At 39.8% G+C, this 21,073-nt stretch overlaps 1 protein-coding gene across 9 annotated transcripts in view; it reads left to right on the top strand.

Annotated features, from left to right (window-relative positions):
- MAP2K5 (mitogen-activated protein kinase kinase 5) overlaps window positions 1-21,073 on the top strand; it is a 270,602-nt gene that overhangs the window by 171,172 nt on the left and 78,357 nt on the right. For 6 of the 9 annotated variants that reach the window (XM_047074889.1, XM_047074886.1, XM_047074885.1 and 3 more), the window contains one exon: window positions 13,522-13,551. The exons of the other annotated variants lie outside the window; for them this stretch is intronic. In XM_047074889.1, coding sequence (XP_046930845.1) covers window positions 13,522-13,551 — 30 coding nt within the window. The remainder of the gene's footprint in view (window positions 1-13,521; window positions 13,552-21,073) is intronic. 9 annotated transcript variants of the gene reach the window in all.

Genomic DNA, 21,073 nt, shown 5'->3' with positions numbered 1-21,073 from the left:
CAAGCACATAAAGCTGTGTGAAATGAAAATAAAAGTATTAAAAAAGCGGCATGGATCACCCAGCCCAGTACCCTTGACAGAGCCTCTGGAGAAATTTGATGAAAAGTGGGCAATTTTCCTTCTGTGATAAGATTTTCAGATTCAAGGGCTGTCATCCTAATTCTTGAAGTCTTAAAATGTTCCGACTTTGGATTAACCAGATATGTTGGCACCACCCCTTGCAAACAGTGTGATTTTGGCCAAGTCGTGTGCCACTCCAAGTGTCACTCTCTTATCTGTAAAGTGAAGATAACTTTAAAATTCATTCATTCCTCAAATATTTACTGAGCATCTTTTATGTTCCAAACACTTTACTAAGTGCTGAGGATACACTAAATAGGCACGTTCCCTTTGCTTGTTGAACCTCCAACACAATGAGGGAGGCAGACGATAAACAATCATAGTAAACACATTTTTTGAAAGCAGGTGCTCTGAATTTTCTAGACTCCCTTATAAACACTTTCATTTAATAATAACAACCCCATAAAGTTACTGTGAGAGTAGGCTTCTGTTTGAAATAGCAATCTCGTCTATATATTGGGTGTTTTTGCCAAGTGACAAGAATTATGGAGCATTATCTAGACTTGGTTCTTGCCCCTAAATATACAGAAGAACCTATCCCTACCCCCAACTCCCACCCCTACATAAAAACACCCAGAGACACAGCTGTCTCTAGTGGTCTACAGCTGCGGCTTTGTTTGCTTTTCTGGCCCTTGGTGATTATGAACTTGGTCTGAGAGGTGACGGATAGCGCTCGGTACCCTATGAGCAGCTGCTGTCAGCTCCTTGAGACCATAAAACTTGGCATTCAGTGTGCTCCACTTAAGTACGGATATTTTCTCCTCACTGTTTTTATAATTATCATCAAGAACATGAGTGAAAGTTGAATCTTATTGTATGTTTGGTCTGCTGCTCCATCTAGTGAAACATCTTACCTGTTGATCAGAAGCTTCTGCTGAAAATCATCAGAAGCCAAAGGGATCAAAGTGAAGGGTCCAAACACCAAGGAAATTTCAGTGTATGATTGGAAGGTTGTATAGGAAAGTGGGCAGGAGTGCGGTGGGGAGTCCTTGTCATGGGCCTCCTTCCCTTCCATTCAAGAATGTTGAGAAAAAGAGCATGTAACAGTTTCTCTCACTCATTCGCCTGCTCTTACTCCACTTTCTGTAATTCTGTTTTAACTTTGTTTTAATTTTTTTTTCCCTTGTCATTTTTTAATCTAAAACTTTGTGTAACCCATTGCAAAAAGGAGCTGTTAAAATGACCTTTGGGAGATGATGGATTGACTAGTTCAGTCCTTTGCAAGGTTTGTGAAGGGATCCAGCTGTCTCAGATTACCATGCCTAAATGTGCATTTTCCAAGGTTGTCAGTGATCGTAGTGAATGTGCAACTGGCAGACAAAGTGAGTGTCTCCCACTGAAAGAGGCATTGTTGGGCTTGCTTTGTGCTCAGAGCCATCTGAACAACCATGAGATTGACAAAACAAGATGGAACAGGTGCTGGCAGTCGCAGCTAAGCATTTTATTATTTTGATGGATTTCAGACTGATTTTAAAATTTTTCCAATAGCACATGTCCAAATTGTGGGCGTTTGTATGCACAAAACCGCCCACAATTTGGACTTTTAAGAAAACATTAAATCCACAAAGTCTTCATGTGAAGAATAAAGAAGGAAAGGGAAGACAAAGCAAGCATTTGACAACCCATATTCAGATGTTTGAAGGATTGTCATAGAGAAGAGATACTGCCACTCAATGACTGGCAGGCCAAACTTTCTGAAGTTAACATAACAAGCAAACAAACAAAACTGGAAAAAAAAATCCCATCGTTTTCTATTCAATATAAAGAAGAAAGTTCTAATGGATAGATATCCCTACATCCTTCCTACTCCACAGTGGAATCCCCTTTAGGGATAAAAATGCCGGCATTTCCATAGTGACTGAGTGACCACATGTCTCAGGTTGTTTTTGTTTGTTTGTTTGTTTGTTGAGAAGAAATGCTTTGTGGAAGAAGCTGGGATAAGGTTAGATAAGATGCAATCATTCATTAGTCACTCCGAAATTTTTTAGTGAGTGTCTAACATGTGACAGGCACTGTGGTAGTCATTGGGAACATTGCTACGAATGAAACTGACAAAATCCCTGCTTTCATGGAACCTACATTTTAAAGAAGATGCTTGACAATAGCAAGTCATTAGACAGAAACAAACAGCATTCTATGATACGAGTAACTGAGTGGTGTGGGGTTACTTTTGAGTTGAGAGCTAAAAGATAAGGGCCAGCCTTCTAGTGACATCTGTCAACTCTAAATTCTTTGAGTGATAATTTGGGGGAACCACTGCCACTCCCTTGAGATGTCCAGTGGTCAGAACCACTGATCCTAGAATTCTGTCAATACTCAAATCCAGTGACCTGGAATTAGCTTTAAAAATCCTCTTGAGGGGCGCTTGGGTGGCGCAGTCGGTTAAGCGTCCGACTTCAGCCAGGTCACGATCTCGCGGTCTGTGAGTTCGAGCCCCGCGTCGGGCTCTGGGCTGATGGCTTGGAGCCTGTTTCCGATTCTGTGTCTCCCTCTCTCTCTGCCCCTCCCCCGTTCATGCTCTGTCTCTCTCTGTCCCAAAAATAAATAAAAAACGTTGAAAAAAAAAATTAAAAAAAAAATCCTCGAGGGGCGCCTGGGTGGCTCAGTCAGTTAAACGTCCAACTTCAGCTCATGTCACGATCTCGCGGTCCGTGAGTTCAAGCCCCGCGTTGGGCTCTGGGCTGATGGCTCAGAGCCTGGAGCCTGCTTCTGATTCTGTGTCTCCCTCTCTCTCTGCCCCTCCCCCCGTTCATGCTCTGTCTCTCTCTGTCTCAAAAATAAATAAACTTTAAAAAAAAAAAAAGCTGCTGAGGATTCAACTCAGTTAAAAAAAAAAAATCCTCTTGAAGGGGCGCCTGGGTGGCTCAGTGGGTTAAGCATATGACTCTTGATTTTAGCTCAGGTCATGATTTCATGGTTTTGTGAGTTCAAGGCCCCACGTCGGGCTCTGTGCACTGATTGAATGGAGTCTGCTTGGGATTCTCCCTCTCTCCCTGCCCCTGCTCGCGCTCTCTGTCTCTCTCAATATAAATAAATAAACTTTAAAAAAAAAAATCCTCTTGAAGATCCTGCAGACCATATCACATACTTTGGTTCTGAATTGGCTAATAGTAACTTTAACATTTTTTATAACATTTATTTAGACAATTATTTTACATACCTTACCTTACACTTAGAGATGAGAATTTTTTTTAACTAGAAGAGTGTCTATAGAACTTGTTAAATCAGATCCCTCCTCTGACCAGTGAAGAACCCTGGGGCCCAGAGGAAGGAGGGAGCATGCCCTCCGTGACAGCACACAGTCAGCCTTATGCAGAAGAGGACTGGAATTGAGGACTTCTGATGCCAAGTCTAGCGCTCTGTCCTCTTTTTTTTCTGCTGTTGACATCTTGCTCAGTGTCATTCTTGCAAGAACAGTGATGACATAACCACCCTGTACATGTACCTAACACTTAACAAAGCCACTTGATATTCATCACCGCATTTAAGCTCCTCCATAGTGTGATGGGAAATGACTGAAAAAATCAGTAATTTGAGGCACCCAAGATTGTTCCACCGTATAAGCATCAAAGCTCCCGTTTTGCAAGTAAGGAAGCTGAGATCCAGAGAAATTAGACTTCTTTAGAAAGGTTAAGTGACTGGACCAGGCAGCAGCAGTCAGGGGTCCCAACTCTGCTTCGTTCATTATACTGTAGAGATTAAGTAGATGAAGTAGTCTGGGAAAAGAAGAGATAAAGAAATGGTACATGTAAATGAGCAGGAAATTAGATAAAGGAAAAGGCTGGTTTATTGGGATTCTGCTCGTCAGTCAAGACTGCTTGACACAGGCCTACTACCTACATTGTCCCCGTAGCCGGTTCAGTGTTACCATATTTTAAGGTGTACATTTACCATTCTTTTTCAGAAACCACAGCCTAGTTTATATTTTTAAAGAAATACAAAAACTAACCTCATCTCCAATATGTCTGCTCTAATGGGAAGCGGACAGGTGAGAATGCCATCTAATCAGTAAATATTTATGTCACGCTCTTCTGTGTTGGCAGTAAAGGACCCAAACTTTGCCCTCAGGAGCTCCTTGACCAGTAGGTAGAAAGACAAATAGAAGTGCGATGGAAGTGCATGGGACTGGGAAGACAAGAGGGAAGGCTGCCGTCAGTGTCAAGGAAAGCATCTCATTTATCTCTTACTCTTCATAAAGTACCCTGAATTAGTGGCCTAACATAACAACCATTTATTTACTGAGGATTCTGTGGGTCAGGAATCTTAGGGCTCTGCCATTCCACGTGGTACCCTCAGGGGCCTCTGGTAAGGATGCAGCCAGATGGTGGTTAAGAATGGAAGGTCCAAGATGACTGCACCTGCCTGCGTGGCACCTCAGTGGAAGTGGCCACTCCATCTCTCTCTCTCAGGAGCAGCATATAAACACTAGGAAATACTACGTGATTATGACTCCCTTGACTTTGAAACATCTAGAAACAGAAGTGTAGAGTTGGTTGAACTTTGTAGACTGTACCCCAGCACTGACGTTTTCTCCGGTAGTCACAGCTGCAAGACTCCAGTGAGCAGTTTAGAAATGGAGGACCCTACCCCCACCCCCACCAAACCCAGAGCTAGTTCTCTAGGGGCTATTATGATTGAAGTTGTGTACTATTAGAGGACAACAGGTCAGCATTTTACAACCGTGTTGAAAAGGTGTCATTTCTTAATTCTCACTGTGAAGATTAAAATGGTTATTGAATTAAGTATATGAGATGGATTAGGGGGCAGTTAACTCTAATCTTTTTCCCTTCTTTCAACCCTTAAGTCTTTAATAAGAAATAAGCCATTTAAATTAATCATAATGCTTAAATACGTGATAGTGATTATTCTAAGCAGTGATGTGTAAGAGGGCCTTGTCAGTTAAGACTATCAGCCCATAATACTAAAGAGCTTGTATACTATGTTCATTAAAGAATTGTAGCGTAGAAACAACTAATCCAAGCACTTCCAGGTCGGCTAGGCTCTAGAAGACATCACCATCAGGGGTTTATCATAATCAACAAACGCTTATTGTCAACCTACTGCAAAATACCACTTCTGGCATCATGGAGAACATATAAACGTACACGACTTCAAGTTTGCCCTTAAACAAAACTTAAAACTTTCCAGGCATTAGAAACACAGGAAGATGTAGAGCAGTAGGAAATGTCAGCAGGTAGAGGATGTGCTCGGCTGCCCAGTAAATGGTATGGACAGGGAGTGATGGGAATTTTGTCTTCAAAGTTGTCTTCTGGGAGTAACTCCTTGCAGGAGCGGAGGAATAATTTGAACCAAGCCCAGAAGTAACTTAGGATGAGTAACTTAGAATTCCATCTGTTCATCTGTTGTTGCGCCATCTCAGAATCCAGGCAGGACAACTACCCCCAGTATTGCATTTTGAGTTGGAGTTGTGCAAACATTTGAAAAGCATTCATTTTTTTTTTCTATTAGAAAAATAAATTGTTTGCTTTCATCCACCATGACTGAGCTTTATCTCTTCTTAATTCAGAGTTTCTCACTGAATTTCCTTTCAGTGCACAGAACACCAACAAAAGAGACCTTTGCGAGTTGTTTCTCAGTGACTTTTAGAGATTTAGTTATGTATCCAGATATTTTCATTAGCATCGCTCTGAGTAAAGGTACTGATGGAAATCAACTTGCGACAGTGTCTTTCAAAGCTACAAAAGTGGGTCTCCTTAAAGAGAGGAGGGGTTGTTTTCCTTTTTTTTTAATCGGCCGCCTCATATTTACTATGGCCTGGTGAAATTATATATTGCATCTAAACCATAGTATTCACACAAAAAATAATTCCATCGGAGTTTTTGGTGTAAAGTAGTATAGACAGATAGATTGATACACACACACACACACACACACACACACACAGACCAAAGGAAAATGAGGCAAGTGAGCTAGCATTATGGGAGAGGAAGGAGAATTTATGTGTTGGGACAGCAGGGTGAGAAAGACCGAACAACGTTTAAAGATTCAAAACAATAGCGTTTAGCATGAAATCTACTTTTTATCATCCTTACCCGGCCATCAGAATGAAGAAAGACAGTGTCCAGCTGTAGCAGTAGTTTGGTAGCAGGAGAATTAGAGGTAAAGGTACTAGTGCCCGAGGGGTGGGTCATGAATTAATAATTGCTATGTGGCGGATGAGCCCGTCAGAAGAGCTGAAAATGAGGAAGTTGCCTTGCAGAGCGCTATCAATCACTCAGTGACCATAACTTCCAGTAATTAGTGTATTTTATGGGCCTTTGCTTCAGTGGCTCGAAAGCACATATGCTCCAGTCACAGCTAAACTTTGCCGGAGTAATATTCCAGGATGATTTATCCTCCTGCTGCACTGGGATATACCCCTATATTAGGTGAAGATTGTGAACTAAGCTGCAATAAAGTGTAAGTTTAGGTACAGTTTGCCCAGGTTGAGACCTCAATGTATCATGCTTTTCAGCATTCATGGTTAGGCTACAGCAAGCAATCATTTTTAACCGTGAAACAAATAAAGCAATTAATGGAACAGCATTAGGATATTGTACTTGTGAATTACTGTTGCCCTCTCCCCATTTAAGTGTCCACTGTAATAAGCCCATTTCTAATTAAAAAAAAAAAAAAGCCCACACTCTATTGGAAACATTTATTTGTAATGCTGTCTTTTCTCCATTATTATTAGTAATATGTGGGATAGAAGGCAGGACCTTCTGAATGATGGAGAAGTGCTTGATTTATTTCTTTGTGTTACCACGTTTGGCCTCCTTAAGTTAAAATAAATTTACTTTTTATCCGTGGACTCTAGTGAGGATGAGTAGTTCTTTTTTAAATACTGGCACATGTTAAGAAGCACTCCTGATGGGAACCTCACATTTAGGTTCTCTCTACACAAAGAAAACATGTTATTTGCGAGCTCTCAGGAGCACTTGGCACTTCTGTACAGCCGTAATGAGTTATTTGTCGTGCTTCACCCACCGCACTAGAAGTCTCTGAGGCCTTTGCAGACAGGGTCCTTTGCCGTTGCCAAAAACATCTGTAGAGCCCACAGTTCTTAGTGATTTAACAAGCTTTGCCACCAACCTGCAGTATGACCTTGGGCAAATTAATTAAGCTTCTGGTGCCTCCATTGGGCCATAATTCTGTTTGTGTTAAGGAAATCCTTAGAGTTTATAGGAAAGTGTTATGTGAAAAGTATAAATTGAATAGGGAAAAGATATGCACAGTCCCACTATATTCATTTCAAAGTGCCATGTTTCTACACCACTTTTAATGATGGTGTCCTTGAATTTCCTTAAAATAGACCCCCGTGATAAGCGTGTATTTCCCCCAAGCAGGGGTGGGAAGGTACACACCATTTGGTGCTTTCGTTACATTTGTTATCCCATCTTTAATTTGCAGTGTATTATAATATCACACAAGTTAAAACACTAATAGAAAAACAAACTAATTGTCTTTAATTAAAGTGAATTAGGTTTTGATTTTAATATATTTGATGTAGTGAGAACTGATAACGTGGAAGGTCCCTAAGGTTATTAGGGCATATTTCTGTTGGGCCTGATGGTGTTAGTAATAACCCTCTTCCTCATAGTTGGAGACATGAACAAATATGTCACTTCATCAGTCTCTGTTACTCGCACTTATGCCCCTCCGCAGGGGTCGCAGATTCCACAAGTTATCAGCTAATGGCGTTATACATTAAAAATTGAAGCTTTCCTCACTCTGAGGCCTTTCAAGGCTTTGTTCTTAAGCCCTAGACACTTTGGAGTGCAGCTGCAAACTATAGGCAGAAGATTAAATTAATTTGTAACTCTTTTTTTTTTTTTTTTTTTTTTTTTTTAGTCCTGCATTACTAAATCCTCCACATTTAATTGAAACCCTACTTCAAGACGCTTTGTGTTTCTGTGTTCTTTGTTGTCAGTTTAACCTCCAAAGCACTTTAACACTGGTAAATTGCTGTTATATCCTTTGGATTGTTTCTAAACCATTCAGTAAGAGGATAGTGAAATTGATACATGGGAAGAAAAGTAAAATCTTAGGGTAGATTTTGAGGTATTTAATATTTATTATGGTTCTTTCCCAGCATAGTTTCAGATGATTTAAACTCTCTCTCTAGGACTGTGTAAATTGGTCTTGGGATGAAATCTCACCTAGGGAATTTTATGTAATCCAGTAGTTAAGTCTGATTTTTTTAAAGTTTTCCTGTGTCTGAATGTTCCACAGTAGCTGCTGCATTTCTATAAAATGAAGGTTTAACTGCAGTGCACAATCTAAATGCAAGATCCTTAGATGGAAATTTAATTGTGTAAAATGTGCACAAGGTAATTAAGAACAAATTTTAGAACATTTCAGTCTATAAAGTCCTCCTTCAGCTAGATCACTGGCTATATTGAAAATGCTTATTTTCAATTTGCCGTTATGCCAAGAAACATAGGATACGTCTAAATTAAGAATTAAAAAAAATTCCAGGGCTCTTCGGTATAAGTGTAAATTTAAAACCCATCCCACATTGTTGATATTCTAGGTAAGAAACTTGATTCACCAAAAACATTTTGAGTTTGTGTCCTGCTCTTGCATTCTTGCCACAATATATTTTTGCTCTCTATCGTTTATGACTCCATGGCCATAATTATTCTTGTTATCAACAGAAGCCATTTTTGTTGCTTTGTAAATAAGTATCTTCTACCTTTTTGTTAAAATACAGATGTTTCTATCATGCAGTTGCTCTGCAATTTGGCAGTCGTTATGATCACACCTACATATTTGTTGTTTAAATTATAAAATCCAACATATTAAAATGCTGCTAACTCGAGTGAGTATTCCATAGATTTTGATTGGACATATCAAAGATCAATAAGATGACACTAAGGAGGTTTTAGTTTTACAGCGAAGTGTTAGTGGTTTGCTGATATTTAAATGTATTCCCAATGGTAGGTGTTTTCAGAGCATTCTTTTTCTACCTTTTATATAGTGCATTTCCCACAACGAACAGAGTATTTAGCAGTTTGCTGAATCTTAAGTATTTGGAATTAAAATGCACTTTTTTAATTTAACATTAAATAGAATCCTGTCCCTCCCCCATCTCTACCTCCACCCTCCAAAAATAAATAAAGCTTTTCCAAATCTTTTACAATACAAGGCGCTCCCCTCCTGGGAATGAAAAGGATGTGAGAGTCATTTGATGAATTGCTGGCGCTTAAGTGCATCCACATTTTTCAATATGCTTTTTTTTTAAACTGGACTTAAGCTGCCTATATTTAAATGCTGCTTTTGTAAAGATGATGAAGAGAGCAAAGATTTCTATTGGCTTAGTCCTAATCTGTTTGCTTTGTTGTGATTCTTTTTTTTTTTTTCCTTTCCTTTAACTGTTAACCTATTTATAAATCTAAATCTACATACAAAGGTCATTGGTTGGCTGAACTTAAACCATTTTACTCAGTAAATTTAATTAAGAAAATACAGTGCAACTCATAAGCAAATGAGTTTTTTCCTAGTTTTAAACCAAACCACCCTCTTGAGTGCTGATTGCCTTGCCCGACCCCTGGTGATACAGAAACAGGCAAAATTAAAAAGGACATTAAAGCTTCATTAAATCTGAAACACATTTAGTACAGTGACATATCTGCAGGCCATTTCAGAGAAGATTACATACTCTCTTTTGTAAGTTTCCTAATTTATAATACCTTGACAATAAAAACTGGGGAAATGCAAGTAGATTAATAGACCGGTAGGGGTAAAAGATATAGAATGGCCCCAGGTCCGTCTGTCTCTGAAACATTCACTCATAGCATATGTGTTCCCTCTTCCCCATAAGGCTTCAATGTTTATTTTGACTTTTGACAGCCTCATGAAGAACCTGTTCTTCATGCAGCCATATCTGCTAACAGCCCTTTTCCTTTTTTACCTTCTCCTAATTGAACTTGATAAAAGGGTTCTAGGCCTGGCTATATATTTCCTTCTATTTTGCCACAAGACAAATAGTGTGGAGCAAAAGCACTGCAGTTGCATTAAACCTAGAAGGACAGGGACATACATGGAGGGCAGCTGCCTCTCCCGGGGCCTTAAAATGACTGCTTTTGGCACCAGCCTAGTAGTGCCACTGCCAGTTTTCACTGGTGCAGAATTGGAATCCTGGGCCCGCTGCTGGAGCAGCCCAGGAGTGACAGTAGGCAAGAGAGGACACGATCGTTCTGCTCTGGTCAAGGGCAAGGAATCTTTCTCAGTCTTCTGGCTCCAAAGAGGTCAGAGCTACAAGATATCTTAGATGCAGTTCTCCCAGGAATGTAGTTGACAGGACTGAGATTTTGTAGGGTGTCAGGAAAGTACCCACAAGGCAAAGCCAGTCCCAAGAATGATGAGTTCCCCAGTTCAAGCACTGCCACCTGTTTCCAAGCAGACTGGTACCCAGGGGCTCCCAGCTGACCAGCGTGCTCTGAATTTTCTCTCTGTTCTCTTGCATGGTGGTATCTTATAGGGTAAATGAATGCTATCAGCCATCCTCATTACATTGTACCAGTCATGACAGAGGCCACCAAGTAGATGAGTGCACGGTCCCAAGTTGACCGTGACCTGGCCTCTCCATAGAACAATAATGATTTGAGAATTTGAAGTTTTGTGTTGAAGTGGAAAGAATTCATATTTTTCATTTTATGCCACTTTTTTTAAGCGTTTCATTTCTCATTGCTTATTAGTTCTTTCAACCACAAGAGGCACTGTCCAGTGTTGGTACCAGCCAGCTAATTTAGATTTTAACCACGTGTGTAGTGGGCAAGTTCTTCTGCCAGTAAGCCATGTGGACAGAGTTCTTCCATAGTCCTCAGTGACATGTTGGACATATACCCGAGTGAGTGGCACGGTGCCTGTAGAAAGACTTGAGATAAAATATTCTAAATGTTGTCTACTACTTATTGTTAGCTTTTTTAGATGAGAGCTCCTCCTCTTAGTAGTTTTCTAATTCCAAATGGAAGGACATGCAAACCTTGTAATCCACAGATGAGTGCGATGATAGGTGACAGCTTTTTATGAGCGGTCACTGCCTGTCAGGTCAATACAGAATGGTACAAACGCCTGGCCTACCATCTCTGCTGCAGTAGACCATAGTGACTCCTCCAAGATCATTGTGCGTACTCTCCTTGGCCAGGCACATGCATGGCCTGTATTGGGTAAGATTGGTGTAGGGGGGAGTGGAAAACGTAGTCTCTTCCCTTCCCAGTTAAAAACAGTATATAGTGGGGCCCGTGGGTGCCTCGGTTGGTTAAGCGTCTGACCCTTGACTTCAGCTCAGGTCATAATCTCACGGTTTGTGAATTTAAGCCCCGCATTGGGCTCAGTGCTGGCAGCATGGAGCTGCTTGGGATTCTGCCTCCCCCTCTCTCTCTGCACCTCCCTGCTTCTCTCTCTCTCTCTCTCAAAATAAATTAAAAAATAAACTTAAAAAAAGTTCATTTTTTTAATGTTTATTTATATTTTTGAGAGAAAGACAGATCACAAGTGGCGGGAGGGGCAGAGAGAGAGGGAGACAAGAATCCCAAGCAGGTTCCAGGTTCTGAGCTGTCACAGAGACCAGCATGGGGCTCAGACTCACAAACTGCGAGATCAGGACCTGAGCTGAGTCAGACGCTTAACCAACTGAGCCATCCAGATGCCTCCCCGAAAACACCAGTGTATAGACAATAAACATAATCACACAAAACTGTGAAAGGGAGTTTCACATCCACACTCTCTTTCCATCATACCTTCTTGTGTTGTTTTTGCTGTCCATACTTTATACTAATCTCTTGATTAATGATATTACTAAGTGAATAATGGTAGTATAACTTTATATCTTGAAAATCCGTGAGCTCTAAGAAATGAGTATAAGGTCATGAAACTTCCTAGGCATTGCAAAACACACGCACATACACATATAAAAATATACATCCAAATGAGTGTTGGCCTTTTCAAAGTAGTCACCTTTTAAGTCATATGGTTTATTCCTGTTACATTGCTCTTGCTCAGACTGGTTTTAGATCTTTGAAAATTAACTTCAGCATTTTCATGTCTATCCTTAGTAAGGGTATCTTATTTATTTATTTTTATTTATTTTTCAGAAGTGGCTTTGGGGTTTGGTAATACCCACAAGCCATTCAGACTTTAGTCAACAAATAATTTACATTTTCAAAAAGCGCAGGGAGCAGAATTTTAAGTCCAAGATAAAATGCAATTCTAGCAAAATGAAGTAGATGTTCTTTTGTTACTTGAAATGATTCTAAACACAATTCCAAAAGAGTTCAAAAATGTTTCTGTGGTGTCTGTGTTTTTTAAATAAATACACAACTTCTCAAGATGTAGAAGAGCAATATAAAATGCCAGAAAGAACCTGGATTAAGTTGCAAGCCTAGGGTCAGGCCCTAGCTTCTCATTAACTGTGTGGAAACTTTTTCAGTGGGGCTCTTGGGTTCTAATCTGTGAAATGGATTGATACTGTCATGGGTTCATTCCAGCTTCACAGTTCCCTGATACAGCGATTCCACTTCGAAAGTAGTTACAAATATACAGAGAGGATTTCAGGCCTGAGAATGGGCCACATTATGAAGTTGCAAAGTTTTGCTACTATTTTCTTTAAATATGTTATGGCGTATTTGGTAAATTTGATCTTATTACTTTATGTCAACCCTGTTCCTGGTGGAATCATTTGGTTTTTACAGGTGAGAATTCCAAGACCAAAATTAAGTGACTGGCCTAGAAACACATGGCAATTTACAAATCAAGCAAAATTGGAAGCTCTCTAAAGATTCGTGTCCCCAATTTCAGGCTTTGACCTATAGTGTTGAATTCCCAGCCTTGAATCGGCCCTTTCCTACTAATGGTAGCTCTTTATTCCTAACAGTAGATAGAAAGTGAATGAAAAAACTAATAAATTGATGAAAATAATGGCAAAAATTTCTATTTCATGTGGCCCATTCCCCATATCCTATAACACTGCGTGTGTACTTGTGACTAAAAACTCTACACAACTAAGGGCTGGGAAACAAGAAGGTGTCTCCATCTTACAAGAGGAGAAACCAACAGTCTCCTCTAGTTTTACATCTCTGTCTCAAGGAATGTTGTCGCACACATGTGAATGTGAATCATGCCCATAGAGCTGAGAACATTCCTAAGAGAAACCACATAATGGTAATGTTTAGTTGTTAAAATTGGAATATTTTATCAGGGATGCAACATTGCCCATTGAAAACGTCCATTCTAAATACAACTCTTAAGGTAATTACAGCAATAGTTTAGTTCCTGCATCCAAGGTTGTGAGCTTTTTATATTTGCTGGGTACAGTTCGAAATTTAGTGCTTGTCTGTCTTAAGGAGATCTGCCCTGCATGCAAATCTATAACTAGACAAATATTATTTCCTTTCCCAGCTTGCTCTTGGGAGGTTTCCATATCCCCAGGTAAGATTGTTCATTACTGCCGTTTGCCACTGTGACATTCATTCCTATGTATGAAGGTGCAGGGAGCAATTGTGAACATTTGAGCCACATACAAATAAATCTGTCCTGTTAAATTGAAAAGTGATATCTTAAAGGAGTCATTTAGAAGTCTCTATTGATTTTTGATTTTTTTTAAACACCAGATTTTTTTCTCCTCTTTGTTAAAGGTTGAAAGGCATCATCGCGCTCTTCCTTTGTGTGACATTGGTGGTGTTTTTCCTTATCCTAGCCCAGTGCCATGTGCTCATACTGAGGTTAGAGGAGAGGCACAGCCTTTTCTTGATATACTGTTTGAGCCTTTAGATCCAATTAAAATTATTTCAATTAAAAGGTTGAGATGAAGGGTGAAATATGTGATCTGGATCATTATTTTTGCTAAGCAAATAGGCCCCCAGCTTTATGTGGGTGTGATTCTGAACATACTGTTTTTTAAAAAATTTGCCTCTTGCTGTCCACACTTGTAAGAAAGCAAACTGTCCGTTATGTTACCGTTACTGATGATCATCTTTATAATTTCTTTAAGATTCTTATTTAGAAGGGTGCTCGCACTTAAACTATAAAGGTGTTTTGTGGTTTGAAAATGATTCCCCCGTGTATGTGGGGGGAAATAAGTGAAATGTCTAGAGGGATGAAAAATGAATGGTTTGACTGTTTTCCTCTGGTTGGTGCTCACTGTTTTTCTGGCATCTTGGTCTGTACAGGCCAAAGCGCCTGGAGGCATGTCTGATTTAAAGGTGGTGTTGGTCTCTGCTCTTTAAGCATCTATTAACTTGCTATTATTATGCAAATAAGTGTTGTATTACACATACTAATTTATGCATGGTTAGATTATGCAGATGCATCACAAACATGGTTATTGAATAATAGGATGGGGCTCATTCACTCTGCCATCTTTATAAGCTGTTTTAAGCGAATTCTCCTGGTACCCATGTGGACATTTAAAGACCCTTCACTTGCTGAAATGTCTCTTTTGTATCCTCTTTCTTTTACTGTTAAAGCCCTCAGATAAGTGGGGGAGACATCGCCTAAGTTATTAGGTTCAAGAGTGTTAGACTCACTTTTCAAATCTGCAGGCTTCTTTGTTTAAACATAATCTTTTCCTTAAAGAGGAAATCTAAAATATGTAATCGCTTGGCATGCATGCTAGCATTTAGTCAGATTTTAGTGGATACAGGCTTGCTGCTTAGCTCTAGGTAGCCCATCAAATTAAAATCACATTTTCAGGATTTATAGCTCATTAGAATATTTATCTTGGTAAGCCTCTTATCCTGTCGGTAATTTTTAAACAATTCACTGTTTGGCCAATTTATACAATCCCCTAAAATTCTGTAAATGAAGAGACCCTGTTACAGTATATCTCTCAGAGAAGTCTTAGTAGAAAAACCTGTGAGCCATCTCGTAAAAGTGCCAGAGATTGAGAACATAGCTATGTTCTTGAGATTCCTAATGTGTCGAGTAATTACCCAGTGAGATTTGGTAAGTGATGAGTGTAAGAAACAGATTGCTATTGCGTTTAACGAATGAAGCATTTGAATGCTCTGGTCAGATTTGGGAAGAGGCTGTACACCTTTGCAATTCTGTTTTTTTGAAATGTTTAAGTATATGTGTGTGTACTTGATCAGTCAAGTGGAAGCTGGAAAATTCTAATGTGCTGGGCTCCCTTGTTAGCAATAACCTTTATGCCAGAGTCAGAGGGAAAACCGTATTCCGTGAATCGTGATCGAATATTGTCACCGAATTGGGACTTTCCTTTGAAATAATAGAAGCAGCTTTGATGCCATCAGGCCTGTTTCCCACGTCTTTCATCAGAAGTTGGTGTGCTTCATTGCTAGAATCAGCAATGACGTCAGGTGGAGTTGGCATCTATTTCACAGGCTTGGCCCTGGAGACTTCAGACTGGGAAAGGGTGCTGTAGCCACACCATACCTGCCCTTCCCTTTGCCCTCAAAGCACGTGGATAACAATGTTTATTTTCATAGTATTCTGACACTGGATTATGGATAACACCTTCTCTTTGGCCCATAGTATCTCATTTGAACCCCCAGCCACTCCGTGAGATGGTGTCCCCTTAAATTGGGCAAACAGAATGGTTGATATGTGCACTGTTGAATTGCAGCAGGGTTGCAGTAGGCAGGAGTGAATCACAGACATCGGGATTGGGAGGGATCTCAGACATCATCGAATCAAACCTCTGTACCGTATCTCTGGAAAGCAGACATCCACACTCTGCTTGAACACCTCGGGGGATAGGAAACTCCTTACTTTATAAACAGCCATCCAGTCAAAGCAGTGTTCTGTTTACCAAGCCGAGGACTAACTGCTTCATCCTAATAGTTGGCCACTGATCTGGTCCTTGAACACATGAAAACCTTTCATATATCCTCGTGATCACATAGTTTGGCATCCCTTCTGTCAGGGCCAGAGACGGTACCAGGACATCACTACTCTGAACTCAAAGTCAGATCAGGGCATCAAATCCAAGCTCATCACTAGTGGCAAGTTGAGAAGATGGCCCTGTTGGAGAGACCTCTGGACCAGGAGTCAAAAGATGAGAATTAGAACCCAGCTCCACCACAAACTGTAGTCACCACAGGCCTTAATTCTTGCTTTGTGACTCCTTGGGGTTTCATTTTCCTAACTCTAGGATGAGGATCCTGATACTTGTCTTTTCTATCTGATGAGAGCAAGTATGCAGATGTAATGGGCTTATGGATTAGGAAACCACTCGGAGAAGTACAGAGGGCCATCCCACTGGCCCTGATGTTGGGCTGTAGCACACAATGGAATTTCTAATAGTCAACCAAAGGTCGCGAAAGGATGTGCTCGGCAACTGCCAGCCACAACTGGAGCAGAGCGTAAAATGAGTAGAGAGGAAAGCAGAGAGGAGAGTCCAGCTTTGAGACTTCTACCAACCTGGCCTCAGTGCTGCTTGCTGACAGTGTCGTTAGCATTGCCTCTTCCTGCCGGTGACACCGTGTGTGTTTCCAGTGGGGATGCAGATGAGGGAAGGGTGTCAGGAAGACGTTAGGGAGACTCTCTGGCCTGGGACCAACATAAAAATTAAAGGACTGGATTTTTGTTGAGATAATTATTCTATATAGACTTCATTGTTTTGTGCTTGAGTTTTTATCTGTTATTTGGAAGCACTCTCTAGTTTCGTTTCCTTTAGGCCTTTAAGTTGGAGAGCCTCATTGGCATGCAGTTTAGGACTCTACAGAAAAAAAAGTTTAGGAGCCACTCTAAATGCTCAGGCGTGTTAATGTTACTACACCTTATAATAGGAAGAACAACGATGTCGTGGATTCACGTAACTCTTTTCTGCCATCGAGCTCCAGGTCACTTCCTGTTATCTGACTCGGGCTGTCCATCCCACCTACAGGGGCTGTTCTTCCCAACCTCCGGGGGAGCAGACTGAGGCTTGGCGAGGTGAGGCACCTTGCCTCAGGGATGAATGGGTATAGTCAGATAGATGTAGGACTTACAGACAACTAAACCAAATGAGTGGGCTCTGTGTACTCCGAATTTGGTTGGCTGTTTATACTACTCTTCTTCCCGCTGAGCCCCTCCAAGTCCTTTTCCTGATTTGCCTTCTCCACCGTAGGAGGCCTCGTGTGTAGGTGAGAAATGCTGCACGTCGGGGGCCATGCCGTGGTAAATGATGACAAGACCATTCCCTAGAGGCCTTTCGCTTTTCTTACCATGTGATTAGCAGAGTCACAGCAGGATCCAGAGGGCTCCAGAGCTCTCCCTGACCCCAGTGCCGTTAAATTCTGGGTGCCTGTGAAGCAACGGGATCATGAAAAATTGTGTTTTTAAACATCTCACAAACGTAGCATATCCATTTCTTGAACGCTTTAGCATTAATAGTAGTCTGGAAAGATGTGCAGGTCTGGACAAGGACTGGAGCTGTGTAGAGCTAATCGTGTAGATCCAAATTCAGTTGACTTAAAAAACATCATGGTGGGCAATGATTTGTTTAATGACACCATAATTGAGGAGAACTGAAAAAGATTGCCTGCTAAAAATTGTCACCCTTCATTCAAACTTTACAGTAGTGCCCTGCATTGAGACGATAGTAAATCCATTAAGGAGACTTCTCAGGAGGGTGTTCTAGCTCTGACATTTTGGAGATTTGGTAAGCAGGATGCCACAGGAAATTGAAGAAAATACAGATACAAATGTATTTAAAGTACTTTTGTATGTATAAAAATGTTGTTGTTCTTTTAGCTACAATTCCTGATCTTGGTTAATAAATTACATCAAAATGACCTGAAGTTAAAAAAAGGAAAAAAATCTGAGCAAATAGTGCCCCTGGTATTGTAAAGCTTTGAATGTTTTCACACCCCATTAATTTATTACTTCTCTTTCTTCATCTTTAAATTTCATTTTTTTTTTCAAAAATTCCGACTCCCCGCTGCTGCAGTGATTTTCATCTTGTTGTTAATTTTCCCTGCTCCATATGGAGCTCCAGACATTTCACCTGGAGGCTGTACTAGATTTTGTTGTAGTGATCGTACTTCCGGAGGCCAAAACTGTCATTTAGGGTTCCTGGTGCATCTGTCTGCGCCAGGCTTTTCACTGGCATGGGAGAGTGTGAATAACAAATTGGATGCACCTGAGATTCAGATGATTAGTGTGTTTTGTGAATCTCCACGACTTGTAAGCAGATAGCTCTGGGGGGGGGGGGGGGGGAGGGCTAAACAGCGACTGTGGGTGAATCTGTACTCACACCTTACATTTGGGGCTTTGCAAGGGAAGTGCAAACATCCCAGGCAGTCTGAGTGCAGAGAGAGTAACAAATATTTCATCCTGCCTTGTCATTGATTAGAAAAGAGCCTTTAATTTCATTTCACCCCATGTTGTGATTAATTTGCATTCTTTGTCAGAAGTTAATGGAGTTTTTTATGGTTCACTCTGAAATCCTTGAAGACATCAGACTTGATCTGATGTTTATACAACCGCCAGCGGAATTTTTTCGTTTGATTGATGGCAAGCTTGATGTTATTCCAAACGGCTTTTTAAGCTGTTTTTAAGAATTATTTGAATAAAATGCAAGCAAGATATTGTTGTAACGATCAAGATTATCTGTTAAAAATCTGTTTCAAATAAAGAAGATGATAAGTAGTAAAAAGGATCAAAAACATAAGAGATAAAGTGAATAGCGACGTTATTTGTTAAAAATACATAAGAATGGCATTCAGATAAATTATTGCAATATATAGAGATCATTTTTCTTGAAAAAAAATATACCATCATCTGGCCAGATAGAATTATTAAGGCAAAGGTAGAAGGAAAATCTAGATCTTTGGGATTAAAAACCTTTACTACCAATTGGCTAATTCTCATTTATTCTGCCAGCTTTTACCACCAATGTACGAAATAGAGATCTACTGTTCTTAACTCAAGGAGACAGGGTCTGTCAGGCCTGTTAGCTGAACAAAATGATGACATATTACTTGTCTCAATAAAGAGACATTCTTAAATCCCAGTACAAGTTAAACATAAGTGGATGATAGAGGATTTTAAGTGAAAGACATGCATTCTTAATAGTATAACGACTGGCTTTTTTCATAGGATAGTACAGAAATGAAATGCCCTGTTTTTAAAAGCAGTATATACCCTGGTTGTTTGTGTGGGTGAAAGGAATGTGTGTGTTCATCCCGTATACACTACATATCAAAGTATGAGGGGAGCTGTAGGTGGTGTTTGCTCAGAACCCCCTGCTACTAACCAAGGAAATATGTTGTGCAAATGCTTTTTGATTACTAATACCATTTGTTTGATTTGGGGGCTTTGCCTTGCTTCAGCAGATTCTTGCTTTGCTGTGATTGCTGCTAGTGAAACTTGCTCATAGGTCAAAAAGCTACTTATCTGAGCACTTTCATTTAAAACAGATTAATTTATTTGCTGTATCTGAAAGTTTGCTAAATAATTGGGTGGTTTTAATTGAAGTTACTGCTTTCTGATCCTTGTATTAACATGATCTAAGGTCCTTTTTATTATATGCAATCCATATTATTGACCAAATTTGCCCTGTTTTCATTTAAATGTAAGCAGCTTGTCAAGGAGAAAATATTTTGTTTAACTTGGCTTGGAAACCTGCTATTTTAATGTGTTTTTTTTTTTTTCAATTGACAGACTGTCTTTTAAACATTCATTTATTCTGTAGTAATAAATTGTGCTCTCGATAGAGCATTTGTCTCATAATGGAGTAGAAAGCGTATGTTCTTAAAACTATTTTAAAATATTAAACACTTTTCAAAAGATAATGCTGGAATTCTGAGTTTTATACCTAATTTTATTCATGTTTTAAAAGCCTTTTACTATGCTATTACTAATCCTAATTTTGATAATTGAATGTTGTTTTATATTCAATGTTAAATTCAGACCATCGATTTTATTATCTTATTTATGTACTAATGTACTGATCATGACTAGAACAATGTAGAATTGCAAAATAATACCTAGAAAGTTGACCTTCTTTGAAAAAAAGGGATTTGGAGTTTATCCCTTGTTACATGAACTTTTTGAAGTTTAGAACATCAAGGGTTCTATAAAATCATAAATATCCATTTTTTTGTGTGAGGTCTATAGTCAAAGAACAAAAAAACAAACAATGGGTAATTACCACAGACTTCAAGTACTCACCTTTAGTTGGCAAGAGTCCAAAAGCAATGTGCGTGCATTTTTTTGCTAAACAGGTTTCTAGCCTACATGTTTTAATTCATTATTTTCATTCTTGTTATTTAGGATATAGATATTTAAAATAGAGCGTTACTTAAAGCCATACAAAGTCCGATTTCGTGTTCCACAAAAGGCAGAGGTGAAATCTGAGTGATAGGAAGATGCTCCCTTACATGCATATGCTGCTTCCCAGGAATTTTGAAAGTGGCCGTGCTAGATTCTTCTCCCATTATGTATCTCATGCTTATCAAGAGATCTCCCAATGTTCTTGGCTTAGCCTATTGCAAAGATAGGAAGTAGGTTCCTAGTGTGTCTTTAAAATAGAGCAGAAATGGAATAGAGAGAATGCCCAAAGAGTGGGTAGCCTAGAAACATGACATTTTTCCCTAAAGATAAATTACTTGTTAATACCTCGATTGAAGTATATGCAGTTAGCCAGCTAGGCTGGTGAACCCTGGCTTTTTTGAAACACTAACCCCATGTTGGTTTGATTTTTATAGCACCTTCTAAACTACTCTATGACATAGATCTCAATTCAATTCAACATATATTTGTCACCAAGCACCTACTCTGCCCTGGCACTGTGCTACGTGCCAGAAGTCCAGCAAGGAAACAGATGTGGTCCCTGCTCTCAAAGAGTCTAGTCTAGTGGAGAGAAAAATATAAAACAAACAAATGACAGTTGATGCAAAAGGAACCAGACAGGAGGCGGTGTGCTCTGCCCTCCAGAAGAAGAGGTCAGTTCAGTTCAGAAAGCTGTGAAGGCTTCACGGAGAAGGTGATGCCTGAGCTGAGGCTG

This window comes from Lynx rufus, unplaced genomic scaffold, assembly GCF_022079265.1.
Source record: "Lynx rufus isolate CCGP_SWC_20201006 ecotype Redwood Valley unplaced genomic scaffold, mLynRuf1.p SCAF_13, whole genome shotgun sequence".
Lineage (NCBI taxonomy): Eukaryota > Metazoa > Chordata > Mammalia > Carnivora > Felidae > Lynx > Lynx rufus.
This window is presented reverse-complemented; position numbering and strand designations above follow the sequence as displayed.